General features: G+C 37.2%; 1 protein-coding gene across 3 annotated transcripts in view; it reads right to left on the reverse strand.

The window, feature by feature from the left end:
• LOC111518326 (trace amine-associated receptor 4) overlaps positions 1–20314 on the reverse strand; it is a 78343-nt gene that overhangs the window by 3350 nt on the left and 54679 nt on the right. For all 3 annotated transcript variants that reach the window (XR_002723951.2, XM_023174745.2, XM_023174744.2), the window contains exons 2-3: positions 12973–13676; positions 2727–3003 (exon numbers count right to left, since the gene is read on the reverse strand). Coding sequence is in view for 2 of the 3 variants with exons in the window: in XM_023174745.2 (XP_023030513.1) it covers positions 2727–3003; positions 12973–13550 (855 nt within the window). In the remaining variant the exon portion in view is untranslated. The remainder of the gene's footprint in view (positions 1–2726; positions 3004–12972; positions 13677–20314) is intronic.

A 20314-nucleotide genomic window follows, 5' to 3' on the forward strand; every position in this document is an offset into this window, starting at 1 on the left:
TACGTGGCAGGACAATTATTTTTCAAAGTCTAACAATCATGTTTTTTCAATGAGTTTATAAGTGTTTTTCTCAGAGTTATGGTGATAATGCTATCTGAGATAATGGCTATATGTCGACCTTGGAAAATAACATGTCCCTTTTGAACGTCAAATGAAAGGAATTCATTGCCGTTGTTCGCGTATGAATCTTAAACAAGTAACTACCATCAAAATATAAAGTAGGGTAAATCCAAGCTACGTTCATCTGTAGATTTTTGTTGACGAATAATTTAAAACAGCAAATCTTCTCGTCCTCCGCTTCTACTTTCGATCATTATATTTGCCGAAATGTGGTTGATGTACTTTAATTAGAAAATTTAATTTTCAGTCTGTTCTTTTTAGTTCTGGGAGACATAGTGATGGAAAATGTATGAGAAAACTCTAATAGCAACTGGAATCTCTCACGGAAGAATACAAGGAACTGAATTAGTTGAAAATTCAGGCCGAAGTAATGACGATTAATTTATTGACAAGTCATTTAGAAGTTGAAAAGTCCTTTAAAGGGTTGGCATTCAATATGGAACAGCCTGCTATCAAGGGTTTCGAAAGGATTTCTCAATGAAATATGCATCTCTTCCTTCAGTTCAGTGTAGTATAAGTTTATTATACAGTGCTAGTCAAAAGTCCCCTCCCCCCCTCGTATCTTTTGAACGGGTATACTTCTAATAATGAAATTTGGAGGGTGGAAATAAACGGATGTAGGCTTCTTAACTGGTCACAACAGGTGACGCAATAGTCATAAATGACGTCACAAGGCCACTGTGACCAAAAATTTTAAATGGGACCCTATGGCAAGTGACAGCTCGTTTGAAAGGTATTGAAAATACCTATTCAGTCATACCAATTTTGTTTGGGTTCCGGCTGATTTTGATTGATAAATTGAAGAAATACGAAAATTATAGTTTCGCATTTAATTAATAAAGATTTAAGAACCAGTTCTTATAATAAGTGTTCAAAATGTGCTCCATCTACTTCCTGGCAGTAATGCATCCTATTGCTAAACTCTTGTCGTACTCGTCCCAGTGTGTCAGCGAAAATTGCCCTACATTCTTCAACAATTCGTTGTTTCAGAATGGCAATACTGTCAGGTGCTGTAGCGTAAACCTTAGATTTCAAGTACCCCCATAGAAAAAAATCTAATGGTGTAAGGTCCGGTGACCGAGCTGGCCATTCGATCGAACCTCGTCGTCCAATCCATCTACCACGATATTCTTCATCTAGGTAACGTCTTGCTGCACCGTAATAGTGTGCAGGAGCACCATCTTGTTGAAACGTTATTTCCAAGTTGTCGAATTCATCTGGATTATCTTCTAGAATTTCAAGAATTAACGCCTCAATATCAGTTTGTAACATCTCCAGATACAATTCACCGGTTAAGTTAGCATTGAGAAAAAGAGGCCCAACTATGTGATTTCCCAAAATACCTGCCCAAACATTTACTTTTTCTGGAAATTGAGTATGTTTTTCACGAAAGATGTGAGGATTTGTGTCACTCCAATACCTCACATTTTGAGTGTTAACATTTCCATTGAGAAAGAAAGTACTTTCGTCACTAAAACAAATTGTCTGTATGTAGCCTGGTTGTTGGTTCATTTTATCGGACATAGTTTCACAGAATTCTAGTCTTCGGTCGGGGTCATCATCTGAAAGTTGGTGCACCATTTTTAATTTGTATGGATGAAATTTGTTTTTAGCCAACACCCTATGTACTGTCCTTTGACTGACTTCACAGATAGACGCAACTTGGGCTGTGGAAGAAGTAGGGTTCACTACCATTTCTCCAAGTATGTCAATTTTTTTGTCATCACTAATTGTTGGTCGACCAGATCGTTTGGCATCTTGAACACTACCTGATGCTTCAAACTTCCGAAGAAGTTCCCTCAAATAAACCCTCGATATAGGGCGATCGGGGTACCTCTCATTAAACAGTCGTTCCGCTGCATGGAAATTGTTTCTACATTCACCAATTATTAAGATAGCTGCTACTTTGTCGGCTACAGTACGTACCATTTTGCCTATGTAAACACTTAAACGTCTCGTTAAACAATAGCTTAGGTAAATTTTCAAGGTATAAACACTTTTGACAAGTAGATAATTCAAACACGTCAACCTTTTTGACAATGAACCAGAGGCGTACTTTAAAATCTTTATTAATTAAATGCGAAACAATAATTTTCGTATTTCTTCAATTTATCAATCAAAATCAGCCGGAACCCAAACAAAATTGGTATGACTGAATAGGTATTTTCAATACCTTTCAAACGAGCTGTCACTTGCCATAGGGTCCCATTTAAAATTTTTGGTCACAGTGGCCTTGTGACGTCATTCATTGCGTCACCTGTTATGACCAGTTAAGAAGCCTACATCCGTTTATTTCCACCCTCCAAATTTCATTATTATAAGTATACCCGTTCCAAAGATACGAGGGGGGGAGGGGACTTTTGACTAGCACTGTATAAGTTTGAAAATGTCCGTATAGAACGAAACTGCAGTAACGTCAGTTACAAATAAAAGTGGTAAAAACATAGACAGTTTCATTTTTCTTTTCTTCATTATGATAGTTGTACCAACCTAGCTTCAGTTATGCTATTGACAATCTCTTTGCGCTGGCTTTTTAAATGATCGATTCTCGCTACGTTAACAGAATAATTATTTCTACGTGTCTGTAATACGTCTACTTCACTCACCTGGAATGGTAACCAAAGAACGAGGAACATTCCCGCTGTTATAGCTAACGCTAAACCGTATCTAGGCGGCCCTGGCCCTCCCGTCATTGGTGCTCGTTGAGCCGAGTGCCGAGAATGACGTACTTCCGATCGGATGGCCCGAGCATGGCCTCGAGCTACGACGTAGATGTAACCGTAGCAGACGAGTAGAACGACGGCGCTCGGGCCGTACACTGCGCAGAACATGAAGAGCTGTATGGGTTTGGCTACGAGACCGCCGAACGAACAAATCTCTGTGCTGAAACAAAAAAAATCATGGTATTTCTCGAAGGTTTTTCTGCATTTACAGTTTTATGGATATGTCAACCAAAACTTCGAAAATAATTTATTTTGTGAAACTTTGGAATGGAATGAGAACTATGATCACTAACAAAGGTCCCATTACACAGGTCTGCGATGAAGTAATCGTAGGATATTTAACCAGTGATTTTAACAGTATTTTGTATGCAGATTACCAAAAAAATAGTAAAAAAATTTTATCACCTATAGATAAGTCACAAATTTCACTTGAACGATTCAATACGAAATCTGGGACACCCAAAGGCAGAAGTTTCAGGGTCTAGACTTAGAAAAAGACATATGTTAGCCTCCGGTGTTTCATTTTCATGGTACCGATTTAGAGAAAAGGAATTTGTTCCTTTTTTACACAAGAGGGTGACTTAGTTTTCTGCAACAATGTACCCGGCGTCATGGAAATGTTCAACATAACGTATGAACCAGAGAAATGGAGACTTTTCATCGATTCATCAAAAAGCAGTTCTTCACAATGAGAACCAATATGCTTCTGTGCCTGTTGGACACTCAGTACATTTGAAAGAATACTATGAAAATCTTGAATTTTTTCTGAATAAGCTCAGCTACTCTGATCATAAGTGGACCATTTGTGGAGACTTGAGAGTTATTTCAATGTTATTAGGTCAACAAAGTGGTTACACTAAGTTTCCATGTTTCCTATGTCAATGGAATAGCCGTGATAGGAAACAAAACTATGTCAAACAGGTGTGGCCAATAAGAAAGGGCCTTGTTCCTGGAGTTAAAAATGTTGAAGAACAAAGCTTAGTGGATTTCTAAAAAATCTCACTTTCACCACTCCATATCAAATCGGAGCTAATGAAATAGTTTGTGAGAGCATTAGACAAAGGAAGAGATTATTTCAAGTATCTTTCTGAAAAATTTCCTGGTCTATCCGATGCTAAACTGAAAGAAGGAGTCTTCATTGTGGCTGACATAAGAAAACTTTTGAAAGATGAAAGCTTTGTCACTAAAATGGTAATGAAAGAAAAAAAATGTCTGGAATTCATCCAAACTTGTTATAACAGGCTTTCTTGGAAACAAAAAAGACCCAAACTACAAAACTTTGGTTGCTGAATTGATACAAAACTACAAACTGTTTTGTAGTGAGTGTCAAAGTCCATTTCCTTCACTCACATTTGGACTACTTTCCCGAAAAGCTAGGGGCTGTAAGTGAGGAACGAAGAAAACGGTTCCATCAAGACATAAAAGAAATGAAACGCAGATACCAAGGTCGGTGGAATGTTAACATGATGGCAGACTACTGTTGGATGTTCAAAAGGAAAAATTCACAAGAACACAGCCGAAAAAGTACTAAAAGAAGCTTTGACGGAAAAAGAAGACGTTTTTACAAAGACTCATATATAATCACTTTGCAAACACTTGTGTATCACTATTATGCTTAGTTTAGCTATGCATAGCATTGTTTTTTATGCTTTTACTTCATGTTAAAAAAATCAAAATTAATCCACAATTCCTCGTTTTTTGTACTTTTTCAATTATTTCATCCTCATTTTGAAGGCAAACCTTACGTGATAGATGAAAACAAATGTCATTTTTGAAATCAGCGCAAAAAACTACATAAAGAGAGGAACATTGGTGTAGGAGAAAATTCAAGGAAGCCGCATACATGTTGTCCTACAACGTATTCAGCCAAGCCAGTGTAGAAATACGCAACATATGGAAACCCATCATCAAGCGAAAAATGGCCAAAACGGTCATCTCCCATGGAACCAGTGAAGCGGAAAATGGAAAGCGGGGATAAGTGAAAGTACTCGAACGACCTATAAATAGTCATCTCTCGGAGGAATCAGTCCAGTCATCACCCGAAGACGATTGTAGATACTAACAATCGAAACGTCGTGAACTTACGTGACTTGGTATCTCTCCACTTTTTATTTTTATTTTCTTCTTTCTTTTCTTTATTTTTATTTATTCAATTGTTCTATTTTTACTTGTATTTTATTTCACTATTATTTCATTTCAGGTTAATTTTGGTTACTATATTTCTTGTTTTCAGCTATTTATTTTTAATTCTTTTTTTCTAGTTGTTTCAGGGATTTCAAATCATTTTATAAAGTAGACAATGGAAGTCCGAACTAGTGAAATTCATCATGAAACAGTGTCAATTACCTTCAAACAAACGCTACATAAAGATCAATTAACGAACTCAAAACAATTTGTTAAAAAGTGTTTTTGCAGACCTGTGTTATGAACAGCTCATCGTTTACCATGTACCAACCAATTTTCTGCAAATGTCCACCCGAAACCATTGATGTATCTGAAGATGGAAGTATATTTCTGTTAGATATAGAAGGGTGGTCTGGAAAGTTTCCGATCTCAACAGCACTCGTAAATAAAAGCTACTGAATTCCGTCGTTCATCTGTTGACAGTTACGCACCAAAGTTTCAGCTATTTTGGACGCGTAGTTGTTATGTAACAGTCTTTGAGTGAGTTGATGTGAGTGTTTTCATGAAAATGGACAATGTTTTCATTCTGCTTTGGAAATAACATGCGAACTGAACTTCAAAACGAACTCAAAGAATAAATTTGCATCATGTTTCCAAAATGCATACAATTTCAAACTTTCCGCTCATGTATGAGCTGATCCCTAATCTTGAAAAATTATACAGTGTATTTGATCGCTGCGTGCCAAAATTCTCGATAAAATCCAAAAGTAATTATCCAGCCTACTTTGATGGTGCATTGATAAAGAAAATTCGAACTGAAACAAAATTTTGATGTGAATACGCTTTTCACGAATTCAAACGTCTTCGGGCAGAATTCAAAAGAGCCATTAGAATAGCTCATAAAAAATTCATTCAGAAAACTGAGAGCGAGATTATCCATAACTCCAATAAGCTTTGGTCATTCATTAACAAGTCAAAATATATGAATGGAATCGAAGATAAAATGTTACATGAAGGCAAGCTACTCGATAATCCCTCAGATATTCTTGAGGTTTTGCAGATTTCTTCAGTGGTTCTTATATAGTGTTAATATCAAGTGACCATGCGAACAACAATAGTGATATTCCCAGCTTAGTAATCAAAAACTTTGGTATTGAAGTTGTTTATCATACCCTAAAAAATTAAAGCCTAAATTTACTGCGGGACTTGATCATATTCCAGCATTCATCATTAAAGATTGTGCCTCAGCTCTGGCTGAACCACTAACAACTCTAATTAATATATGCCTGAAAACATCAACTGTACCATAAATATGGAAAATGTCGAAAGTCTGCCCAATTTTTAAAAAAGGAGATAAAAGTGAGATACAAAATTACAGACCAATCTCTATCATCTGCAACTTTTGTAAAGTGTTTGAGATGCTTCTTTAGAAGACAATCTATTGTCATGTTAGGAGCATTATTAGTCCCAATCAACACGGTTTCATGAAAGGACGTTCAGCCACCACCAATTTTGTAACAATCACTCAATGTATTGCAGAGGGTATTGATTGTCAGTCTCAGACTGATGTCATCTACACTGATTTCTCTAAAGCGTTCGACAGACTTGACCTGCTCAACAAGCTTTCGATTTTTGGGTTATCCATTGAATCAATTTCCCTCTTCAAATCGTATTTTTACAACCGTAAGTAGTACTGACAGTTCTGTTTTTAATTTTTTTTTAAATAGATTCACAAATTATATTATGTAAGTACATATTTGTAAATGCCACTGGTACTCCTCATTCTGTAATTGGGTTCATCCTGTAGAATAGTGTGTGAAATAAATAAATAAAATAAATGGACAAGATCGAGTATCGAACTGTCATTAAATATTTGTTTTTGAAAGGCAATACGTCTACACAAATCAAAGATTAGTTGGATTCTGTGTATAGGAGTCTGCATTATTATTTACCACAGTGGAATTTTTGGCAGCTGGATTTAAACATGGCCATATGAGCTTGGGACATCCAAAAACTGCAACTACTGACAATTTTTTCGCCAAAGTTCACCAAATGGTGAGAGAGATAGCCAAATGGAAGTGAGAGAGATATCAGAGGTTATGAATATGTCAAAAGAGCCTGTGTGCAGCATTTAGGCATGAGAGAGCTGTCTTTGGATGAAAGTTGGATATACCATTATACGTCTGAAACAAAAATACAGTCCAAACAGTGGACCAGAAAACCGGCCCCGAAAGAAGCAAAAACTGTTTTTTCGGCTGGAAAAGTGGTGGCGCCTGTTGGGGAAATCATGGTGTTATTTTAATCGAAAAACGGCCACATTCGCAGAAGAAGAAAATCATGTTCCACCAACACAACGTATCGTTCCACACTTCAGCGGTTGCAATGCCAAACATCCACGAATTACGGTTTGAACTGCTTGACCATCCGCCTCACGCACCAGATCCACGCCCAAGCGACTTCTTTTCGTTCCCTCATCTGAAAATTGCGGTCTATGCAGAGAAAAACGCCGAGTACTATTTGGAAGGGTTTCAGACATAGGAGCATCGCTGAAAGAAGTGTATGGAATTGAAAGAAGACTAGGTTGAAAAATAGAAAAAAATCTGAAAAAATTTCTCATATTTTCATTAGGCCGAAAACTGTTCAAACCTTTCTCGTAAATAGAGACCAGTTTTACACTCAGGAATTACTTGTAAGACGTCAACTTGGTTGGTAATATGAGTGTTGAGAAGAGTACCGCAGCTCTGGTATTTGGGAGAAGTGCTTGACGTGTATCTGTAGAATAGGGAGGGTTAGGGTATGCCTACAGTACTTAGGCATACTCCCGAGGAGTTCTCCTCCTAGGTCATCGTCCATCCTGTCTTTTCCAGGAAGGTGGACAGGTCACTAGGAGACATCTCCTTTATATCGGCAGGTGTAGGCCAAAACAAGCCAAACACACACGATAACTCCTAATACTTGCATAGGACATGCCTAACAGTTTCATTTTCCTGTTCACCCATCCTGCATAGAGGTGTATCCACTAGCCCCATGAAAGATTGCATACTTTGATTCCATCCCATCTCTTTAGGGATTGAGCATGAGCGTGACGTTTGACTAGTTCCGCAATTGACGTAGGTGTCACTGAGTTCTAAAATTCTCAGGCCAGCCGCTCCCTTGACTGAAGAGTCGGCAATGCGCTGACCTTCACTCCTGTCCTTTACACCATTCCACCTTCAGCCCCAATTAAGACATCATAAAAGTCACTATTTTGAATTTGTGACTCAGGACTCAAATTGTGGTTCGCAACTCAATAATTTACATCGGATTGGAGTAAATTGAGAAATTCAATAGAAAATAACCACTCTCGTCGGCTACGATTTTATGGAAATTCATAAAACCTAGTTTTCCCTTCTCATTTCAATATTCCAGCAAGCCCAAATTCGACTGCTTTCATAGCGCGAACCGATTCGTTCGCCGAATTTTCCCTCGGATAACGCGATTTGAATCGAATAAAACCATCGTAGGGGATGCTACAAAATCCGAGAATCTGACAACTTGATTTGAATTCAGGTCTCGATTTCCCCGAGACCGAATCTAGTCATTTCATTAGCTGTGGGAGATTTTGTGGGCCCACGCTTTCTTTCCAGATGCCTGGCATCGAATGGGAAAATAAATGAATCTTGACGGGGTGATGAAAGCGGAAAACTTTGCCAGATTAAGAACCGAGAAAACGAAGCAAAATTTAGGGCGGGAGTTGATAAATTGGGGTTAATGAAGATGGTAAACAGAGCTTAATGGGTTGAATAACGGCACTCAGTTCATGATTATAATTACTCGCTGTGGACATGGAGTCTGCATACACGATTCTTGATAGAATATTTTTGAACTGGAAACCCAACAAAGTTCAAACAATGTTGCAAAATTATTGTATCTACTACAATTTTTTCGAAACCCCCTTTGAAAAAAACTGTAGACGAATGCATCTCATCGCATTTCCTGAATATCATTCTTTGCATATTCAAGTCAGATGAAACAATAACTCACCACAATTCTTGCATGAACACTGCAAGCAGTTCCATCGGACCAAAATCGCTTTAGGCTTTACCAAACAAACCCCAAATAATAAGACTACGAGAAGAGGTAAAACTCACCATGACTGGCAGTTTTGAAGCATTTTTAAATTCTTAGGAGTATGGTATCACTTGTAGTTCTGTCATTCCCTAACTGAATGGCTCCAACAATGGCTCAATCCAGAGGGTTGTGTATCTGTGTCGAGAGGATGAATGACACTGAGCCTAACAGCTGTCTCTACGGAACCTTCGAGATACCATGCCATGATTGACCTCCTTTTCCCAGCTACTTGTAGGACTTTTATAGACAGAGTAAACTTAAAAATTCTTTCTGACGCTGAGTCTTTAGAGGAGATGGATGTCGAGTTCACGACTCCAATTGATCTTCCTGTGGATTCAGTTCAGGAGCGAGAGCTTCTCAACTCCCCAACTCCTGATCCAATAATTGAATCTAAAGAAAAGGTTTGGTGAAGCACCCAGGAGATGACTGAGTCGTCTCCAAGAGAGCGAGGTAGCTTATAAAACCGCCTTGCACCAAATTCTTGAGCGGTGTACGCAGAATTCATCTCAGGTGGAGCAACAAACCCCCCCATGAGCAGGTTAGCAAACGTTTGCATTCAAGTCATGACTCACCAAAACCAGAGGCGAAAAAGCCCTGTACGGTTGAATCTAAAGCATCGTCAGGTATAGCTGACGTGCAAAAACCCTCATGTGGAAAGGTTGTATCAAGGTGGGAATCTTGCACCTTGACTATCCGACAGCCTCATTAGCGATGAAACAGCCTGCCCCGCAGAGGACCGAATCAGGTAGAGTTCGGAAGAGCCGCACTCGAAAAAAGGTGTAAGCCACAATAAACCTTTGCGGGTTGCGATGGAGGCTCGAATAGACCCACCACTTACCTAACCTAACCTAACCTTCTAGAATCTGAGAAATTCTTTACTAAAGTCAAGATCGATAACATCGATTCCCGTCAAGTTTTCAAGACTAATCCATGTTGCTGTTTCTTAAATTCTCCAGTTTATGAAAAAAAATTGTCAGTTCCCCAGTCATCATTTTTTCCATACATTTGCAAGGAATGCAAGTTGAACTAATTTGGCGATAGTTTAAAGGATCTAACTCAACTCCATTTTTGAAATTTGACATTTTCAAAAAAAGAACCATCGAAAACAGTACTTTAAAAATTAACAGTTGCAATATTCATAGTATAACTCTACCAGACTATTTCCCCACTTTCCTCCCTCACTCCGTCTATTAGCCTTTTCCTCCCCATTCGCTTCCGTTCCGAATCTCACTCTTCCTTATTTACATTCGTTGTACGACATGGCTCGGTTCCGGGATATATTATGGAAGCAATCCACCATTTCCCGTATTGATGTCCGCTCCACACGTATGGCGTTGGAACACAGAAGACGACTGATTAAATTTTGTCACACTTCGGCTCCGAGAAATTATAGTCGATGTCAAACAGAATTAGAACAGTACCAGTGAGGCGTCAATGGAGACGGCTTATCGGATTTGCATCCGCCGACGAAGTATTTCAATTAATCTGAGGTTGTAAATAGCGCTTCCAATAGGGAACGAAAGTCGTGCATCACAAATCAAATCATTAAAATTGAATTGCATTAGTAGGTAGGCTATACTATATTTGCGAGTTGTTCAGTTGTACCCTGTACTAGTTAGTTCAGGTTCCTGGCTGACCATCCAGCTCCACACATCCCCAGCTAAGGTATCCGTTGTACAGGCCTATTTTTTATATTGAGTTACCCTGTAATTGTCCCAAGCCGAGCCCTGCTTTGTAATAGCATTTCTCTTCTTGGACGGTCCGTTTATAAAGATTTTCCCATGTGTGTTCCCTGGCACTCTCTCTTTCTCATAGACCCAATTTCTAATCTGGTTCCGTACCAAAGACATTCAATAATCCCACAGCTAGTTCTGGGCCCATATATGGAGTTGACAAATAATCGGTGTCTGGTTCACACATCGAATTTTTTGTTACCTGCGATGCCTGTGTATCTTAACACACAGTATACCAATAGTCAATCTATTCCTGTCTGCCGGTTTTGTCAATCATTAACGGCATTTCCGGATCAGTCTCGATGTCCCTACACAATCTCAAAAAAATCTTGAAGTAACTATAGTTGTCCTAAAAACTGTAGGTCTTTGATATGTTTTCAAGTAGAGCAACGCTAAAAGCATGTCAAAAACAATCAACTGTAGCATTTATATTCGAGTTTTGAGCCCGTAGTAATGCTGAACCTTACTAAACTTTGTACAGCTGGCCTTCAATTTGTTTCAATCAATACGCTGCACTTATATCTGTAAGTAACGAATATCGGTGAGGAATCTTCAAATGATACTGAAACTATGGCAGAATGGAGAAGACGCAATAGTATAAAAATGCCCTAGTATCAGGTTATTCCTTTCATATCGAAAATCATCGGTCAGTATAGTCTAATTACGTTATTTTTGTTTGAATCGAACAACTTACAAACTACGTTTTTTCTGATTTATTCAGCCGTTACTTGATGAATATCCATAGTAATTTCAAAAACTACATCTCACGATTTGATCTCCACAAACTTATACCGCATATCATATGTATTGGCACCATTGGTTGGAGGAATTCATTCTTGAATTTTAGAAAATACCAGAACTGAGTCAAACGGTAAAACAAAATCGAAGTCTTGTCATCTGTCACGTTTACGAAAGTATTTAATGTTATCATCAGTTCGATATAATAATAACACTGTGAACAGCACTATCACGAATCCACCATTGAGAATGTATTGAAGTCCAAAACAATACGCAGCTACACGAATCGGCTATTTGAAATTCGATGTCACCATTTGATGAACGTAATAGCGCCCCCATCGCTAGATTATGTGTCCTATTTCTGGAATTTGGATAAACCACAGTCTGAGCGACATCTGGGTTTCAAATATTAAACTTCAATTGTGGGGAAAACATTTTATCACTACCATAGTGAACCGAACTCGCCTACATTTGAATATTAATGTTTCATTCATTTATTCGTTTACACAAAAGTAAAGAAATTGAAAACTAACAAAGGAATGTGAAAGTCAAGTTGAAATCACCAAAGCGAATTTGATATTCGCTTTGGTGATTTCAACTTGACTTTTGATACTGACTTATTAGATACTGAACCATTATTTTGCCACTTGAGTGTTGAATTCTATGAATTGCACGCGTTTTGTGATTCATTGCCCCACAATCGCATGAAAGAGGATCTCCATCATACTATTTTATTCAAATATCCTCTGAATTGGAAGTGCCCATTGAATAGTATGTTATTTATGTTCGTTATTCACCCCTTCCCAATCTGTTTCTATATCATAGTATTGAATGACGTGTAAAAAATTATGTGTTCGGAACTTGCTCAATACTCTCCACCTAAAAATATTTGCTGAAGAAGTGTAAATCACCGACCTACGACTTCGTAAGTACGTGTGGCAGATACCCGACGAAAAAACAACAACTAATCCAGCTACTGCTGCGCAGAGAGTTGAAGTAAAACCATCAGGCACCTGTGCAACGTTTTCGATCTGGAAGATAGGTCGCAAGTTATTTCCCACTATGAAAAGCAGAAACCAATTTCATTCGGTCGATAGGACCAACCGATAGACCGGTTTCGGGTAACTTGCCCCACCATTAGTACCGGGCATGGTCTCTTCAGAACGGTGTGAACCGCCTGAATATCACGATCAAACAAATATAATTCCAGCCAGTTATGAACTCTTTCTGCAGTTGATTCAGTGGAATATCAACTGCGCCACCTGCAGACAAGGCCAGGAAACAATTCCACAAACATATACTCTCGGGTGGAAGTCGGAATAGTGATTAGTATTATATAATTGGCCAATTTGTAGCAACACCATTTTCAATTTCGTTATTTTCGGTAGTCTGACAGTAGAACACAAAAATGATTGGGTACTCACCGCTGATCCAAATGATTCAAAACGGAGTACCCCAAGGGCGTGAATCCTACCAATGAAGAGTAAGCCCAAAACACCAGGATGTATCTCTCCACGGCAGAATGAGTGATCAGATTATTGTACCGCAGCGGCCTCGCTAGAGACGTGAATCTGTCCACCGCTATGGCCACCATCACTAACACTGACACACAACACAACGAGATGGCGACACCGTAGCTGAACAAGCAGATCCGGATGCTGGTGAAGTTCTGGGTGCCTCCGAGCTCCAAGTACATCCCGATGGGCATGAACATCCCGATGCCCAAATCCGACGTCGCCAGCGACATGAAGAGGTAGTTACTGGGCGTGCGCAATCTTTTGAACCGGTACATCGCCACCAGGAAGAGCGAGTTCCCTATGAGGATCATCGGCGAGAAAAGGAACACTAGTAATACTGCTATGGTCACTGCCAGAGGCGAACTTAACCTGGGGAAAGACCTAGTGATATTGACGTCCGAGTCCGAAACGTTGTCAGTCGAGAAGTCCGCGTGGTTTGTACTGTAGAAGGCCAGATGGCTTTGGTTGAGGAAGAAAGCATCCATGGATTCATTGATGAGGACGTGGTTTGTGGTGGCGTTGAGGTTAAAATGATATGCTCGGTCTGGCAGGTTTGACGTGGTTGTGCTTTGGTAGTTTCGGAGGGTTGGGCTGGTTTAGTTTGGTGTTATCTGAAAAGAAAATACTTAATAATGAAAGAATACAGGGATTTTAATCAATTCATTTTTATTAATAGCCAGTCAAGTGGAAATTGTCGCGAAGAATGTCGTATTAAAAAAACACTTTTTTTTACTGGAGAAAGTCCTGGAACTAGAAGTTTACGAACAATTAGTTGCATACTTAGATGATAACGAATTATTCTTAGGTAAACAGTCAGGATTCTGAAACCATTCCTGTGAATCAGCTATTCAGTATACTTTCTATAGATGGAAAAATGCGTATGATGAAAATAAATACACTGTAGCTGTCTTTCTTGACTTCAAGCGCGCATTTGAAACAATTGACAGAAACATTTTGATAAAAAAATTAAATTATTATGGGTTAACAGGCTCTGTGCTGACATGGTTTCTTAGTTACCTTAGTGAAAGAAAACAGAAAACAAAAATCGGTTCAAAAATATCTGATGAGATAGATATCAACATTGGTGTTCCCCAGGAAAGTGTACTTGGCCCACTTTTTTTTATTATATACCTAAATGATATTCATTATGTTCCTGGGCTACATGAACTTAATCTGTTTGCAGACGATACATTAGTTTATACTTCCAATACAGAACTCAATGATGCTGTAGATACTCTCAAAGGTTCTATGAAGAACATCGAAAAATATTTACATATGAATAAATTAAAATTAAATGCAGATAAAACAAAAGCTATGGTGATAACAACTAAATATAAACTGAACTCTATTGATTATAATGAAATAAAAATTGAAATTGGTAACACTACCTTGGAATATGTGTCTGAAATGAAGTATCTGGGAGTTATTTTAGATAACACTTTGAGTTTGAACAGTCATGCTGAATACGTTATAAAAAAATTTGAAAAAAATTTAATTTTTTTTCTAGGATAGCAAATAATTTGACTATTAACTCCAGAATATTAACATATAATTGTATAATTAAACCTCATTTTGAGTACTGTCCAACTTTAATGCATTTAATAAACCAAAATAGGCTTTCCCAATTTCAAAAACTCCAAAATAGGGGCATGAGCATTATATTAAGATGCAGTCGTTATACTTCCATTGATCACATGTTAAATATACTACAATGGCTGTCGATTTCAAATCGATTATTCTTTTTAACAATGGTTTTTATATTTAAAATAACCAAAAGTCTCCAACCAACATATTTTGATGAATTTTTGGTTTTTAATAATCAAATACATGAACATGAGACAAGATCTTTTAATAATTTTCATATATACAGAACTCACACTGGTGGCGGAACAAAAAACTTATTCTACAAGGGACTATGGGAATTTAACAATTTACCAAATGCCATTAAAGAGGAAAATACTGTAAGAGGGTTTAAAAGTAAATTATTGGAATACCTAGAGCGTTAGTTAGAAAATATGTATATTATATATTATATATAATTATATATAGGTTACTATATCAATATTGGTTTTCAACATTGGGTCTTATAAATTGTATATTATTTATTATTATCTTTTTATTTAGTTTATCTTCATTATTGTTATTATCTATAAACAGATTTGAATTTTATTAATATTTTTGGCACAGTGGAAATTTAAATTGTCAATTAGTTATTATGTCTTGTAAGATTAGGATGTATCCTATAATAAAGATTACTACTACTACTGAACAGTTTTACAAAAACGCAACACGTGTTTCGTCATACAATGGCGCTTTTTCGGGCGTGAGTAAAGACACGCCTAACCTAACCCTAAACCAAAAGTTCCAAACAATGCATCACGAGAACACAGTATTGAAAAATCAATAAACTAGCGAAAAAGCAGAAAGAAGATTGGGAAACGGTACTGTGTTTCAGGAATGCTTCATTTTCGGGACCATTGAAAAGCAATTAACAGTGATTGGTCCAGCTTTCACCCGAAGAGAAGTAGCTTGGTTTGAAATGTTTTTTTATTTGGTTTACTTTTTTTGCTATCGCTTCCTTTTATATCATATTTGTCGTTTGTATATTATTGTTCAACCCTTTCGAATGATTCCTATGTCAGCTCACAATAACTTCATTTAATACCCTTTCACTTAAGTACAATTCTTTCAAAATATTCGTACTTTCTTTAGTCGAAGTAAACGATATTGTGCACTCTTAAAGTTGTCGCTCTCGAAGTAAAAAAAATCAATACATAGAAATGAATCGGCAGCGAACCAGTCCACGTGGACTGTAGATTTGGCGGTTCGTGTTGGATGATTTTTACTAACCGAGTTTCACAATAATAATAATACACTCTTACGGTATTGACGAGACACCGGTGTTGCCCTACGCTCCTGGGGATATTCAATCCGTTGTGGGGAAATAGAAGTGCCCAATTTATTGGAACTATTCGTTCCCCACCCTCAGGCTCCTACAAGTTAATAAGCCTGATGTAGTCCTTCTCGACCACCAGTTCAAAACGATATTTGTCGTCGAGTTTTCAGCTCCTGGCGAGACAAATATCGTCAGAAAAGAGGAGGAAAAACGGATGAAATATCGAGATTTTCTCTTCGAACTCCGCAAACTCTATATAGATCACTCTGTCAAGATAGTTGTTCTGATTAATGGAGTCTTTGGTGGAATGGTGTCCTCTCCACTCTCGAATCTTAAAATCATACCGGCTCGCCGCACTAAGGCAGAAATACTAGCCGTACAGATGCAGAAGGCTTGTCATTCTCGGCTCACTGCGCTTGCTCAGGGCATATGATTCTCGGACACAATGATCACTTACCCCACGGTGTGGGGAGTTGTCATTGGTTGATAATACATTCTTAAATATATACATTTTTATAATTGGATTTGGTCCAAATAGTCACTAACACTATATGGTTCTAAATCTATTTTTTTTTCTTAAATTTCTTTATGTTTATGTAGAAATCGGGAATGCGGAGATGGTTATCGCCGTCGTCTTCAGTTTAGGAACTGATCGTGATTTGAGTGTTGAAATTCAATATTGGTGCGGTTATAATTACTTGAAATTTCTATTATCCGTTCAAAATGTGGCGTCCTCGGATAAGTGCTAATAGTTATAACGAGTGGGATAACAACGCAGACTTTTTTCAGTGAAGTTATTCCAATAGCGATGGTGAACAATGCGAAAAAGAAAGTATGTTTCAATGTTTATGAGAATCTACATCTCAAGTTTGGTTCCGAAAGAAACAAACTATTACAAACAACATCAGATTTGACCATAATTCTTTTCTCAACTGTACGTAAAATAGTCAAAAACAAACCTTATGATTGCAAGACGCGATGTGATACTGGATTACCAAAACCTTTAGATGTTCTTCTAATAAAATCATTGAAAAAACAATAAAGGTACGACTGTTACAAAAGCAATAAGATTCCTACAACTGAAATCATTCGGAAGAAATTCAATACTTACGGCCATAACGTGAGCTGCTGTGACAAAACTCTTCAGAATTGGATAAAGAAACTAGGATTTAGATTTGAAATAATAAACAAACATCAAGCAGTTATAGAAACCAGAATAATAGTGGAATTGCGTAAGAAATACTTAGAACAAATTTTCTATTTGGACGAAACTTGCTATGACACTCACGACACACTTACGAAAGGGTGGACTGATGGTTCGGTAATGTGTACGCTTAACATGCCTGTAAACAAAGGATCGCGACTAATCATTGTGCATTGCGGAGAAAGTAAAGAATGGGTTGCGAATTCTTTGAAATTATGTAGAAAAAAAACTTGAGAAGATGAAGAAATACCAAGCCGGGCGGTTCGACGTGGGTGCTTTGTTCACTCAGTCAATCGGCCGATGTATGAGTCGATGGTTCGAGCCGCAGGCCGAACGATCGATTTTCACTCGCTATCGTCCAACCCAATTAGGAATCTCACGTTAAAAGGTAAGACCTCGTTAGTCCTTAGCTCGTACAACTTTCGACTTCTAGGGGTTGTCGTTCATGTGGGTTAACGAAAAAAAAACATATTTTTTCAAACATATATGATAGCCTTCAAGCAGGACGGTAGAACCCCATATTTCGATATTCGCGAAAGACAGTTTTTGGACAATAACTGTTCAAGTTGTTAGGTTTTCAAACTGTTCTGATGGGGAAGCTAGCTAGTTCACCTAATCTTCCACCATTGCATTTTATTTTTGGAGATCTGAAATAAAAAATGTCCCCTCCTGCGAATCCTTGAGAGTTGCGACTGATAATATTTGGAAAATGCCGATTGTTGTTCCCTATATATTATAGGATAATCAATGGAGAAGACTATTCGGAATATTTGTTCCAAAGTTTCTTTCCAAATCAAACGTCAAACATCGAAATTCTTGATAACGAGTAAACCACTTTTGAAATTATTCTTAGAGAGAAATAGGATAACTTTCGAGTGAAGTATGAGGTGTGACTGAAAAATGGTACAACTGGATTGTTGTGAAGCAATAGGCGCAAACTTCAAAGTCAAATTTCATACTGTCGAGTCGCCTGACATTTCCCTTCGCATTTCAGCCGGTTGGATGACACTAGCTTGCTCAGAAGGACTACAATTTTGTTTGTGTTGAACCGTGTATCTTCCGCTCCCTAGGAAAACGATAAGCTTTTCAGTAGAGCAACGTCTTAACGTTTGATTCACACCGAAAATTCTGTTAATTTCCAACTAAATATCATTTTAGATTCTTGAAACTGATTTGACGCAAAGTTTCAACCCATTTCGAAAAATTATATAATCTTCAGCTTGCTTTTCACTTGCAAAGTAACAGAGAAACAAACCCAATCAATAAAATAAAACAATCTAATACGTGAATTCTTGTGGGTTGACTTGGTAATCAGAGCATTTATCAATTGCTATATTTAGCCCGAATGTTTCCATTACAGAAAATAGAACTGAGACCTTCCGTGAGGGGAAATTTTCAATGTCATTGGAGAAATATGTCGAACAGGAGAGATAAATAAAGTTTAAACACGTGAAACAAGCTGAATGCGTGTTTCTCACAGTTATAGTTAGAATAATTCCTAGGCATTAGTTTCAAAGTTTCGGAAGCACTTCATTTATATCGTGTAGAGTGATTGAAATATATTATTTTGCTAAGCTATGTAAGTTTATTTCCTAATGAAGCCAACCAAGTTGGCTTCATCAGAAGAAGAAGTTTCAATTCACATCAACTGATGTGACTCTTCTGTTGATGAATGTCGGTGTATATTATGACGTGACACTTTTTTCATCTCATCACATCTGGAAAAAAAAGTTCTCTATCACTTCACGATAACAAACTGTTATATAAAACATCCTCTCTAATTCAATTTTCCAGAAACAATTATCTCAAAACAATTTCGCCGAGTAGATATAACTGAATTTATGTAAGAGTTCATGAACGTACATCGTAAATAATTCTCAGCAAGTCACTTAGCGAAATTGGATTTTTCATTTTCTGTGTGAAAAGTAGATCGATATTTCGATGAAGCAATGCCAATTTCGAACAGATATTAATTCACTGTATAAAAGAAATGTCAATCAATAATTTGTTAGAGGATGCAACAAAGTAGAAAAATTTAAAAAATTATGAGTGACTGACAGATGAAGTTTGTTGAGGAATATCAGTTTTTATTAATCTTCCATCCATAACCTGAATGTTTTGAAGACTAAAATCTGCCTTTGTCTTGAGAATTGGACAAAATTCAAATTGACTGTCATATCTGTCGAAGAAGTTGAGTAATGAAACGATTCAGTATAGGAAGAACTGCATATGAACTCAAATTTTGTCCAGTTCTGAAGACGGAGGCATCTTTGTCTACAGAATGGAAAAGCCAAAGGGAACCAATTCCTTATTTTCATCATTTTTCATATACAATAAATTTCCTGAAACACATTTATTTCAAATCATACAATTTTTTTACCAAAGTTTTCTGCTATTGAGTGGAGATTCTGAATCTTCACTATGTTGCGATGCTCTTCTCCATATAAATAAACACTCAAAAATCCAGTTTCGAATGTGCTGTCAATCAAATGATTTTATATTTCTATAGCAAATTTTTGAAATGAACAATGAAAATACTTTTCAAATGAATCATCTCAAAAACTCTTACATTTTATGCTACAATATAGAAATCAAAACATTCACTCTAAATATATTGAATTCTCAGGATATTTTTGGAATATGTTGTGATCTCAAAACTTGAAATTGTGGTTTTCTTGTGTTTTTTAGCGATATGCAATCTTATTGAAACAATATGTTGCTTTCTATATCATTGTCGGTGTGTTCTGCTTTTCTATGTATTCAAAATGATCCAAGACAATTGCATTTTCATTGTTCTTCCGCGCTCAGTCTGAATATTCAAACGTATACTTCTTATATATTCTTTCTGTTTCAATCGATTCGGCGAAAATTTAATGTTTTATGGCTACGATTGAAGTAGATGTCTACAGATATACATCTGAATTTATATCTACACCTACATCTACGTCTACTTCTATATTCGCATCCACATCCACATCTACATCCACATTTACATCTGCATCTACATCTACATCTACATCTACATCTACATCTACATCTACATCTGCATCTACATCTTCATTAACATTCACATCTACATTCACATCTATATCTACATTTACATCTACATCTACATCCACATCTTCATCGATATATCTTCATCTATATCT

The sequence above is a fragment of the Leptinotarsa decemlineata genome, unplaced genomic scaffold (genome assembly GCF_025532065.1).
Source record: "Leptinotarsa decemlineata unplaced genomic scaffold, Ldec_3_MD MMD2_tig00001719_RagTag_RagTag, whole genome shotgun sequence".
Classification (NCBI taxonomy): Eukaryota; Metazoa; Arthropoda; class Insecta; order Coleoptera; family Chrysomelidae; genus Leptinotarsa; species Leptinotarsa decemlineata.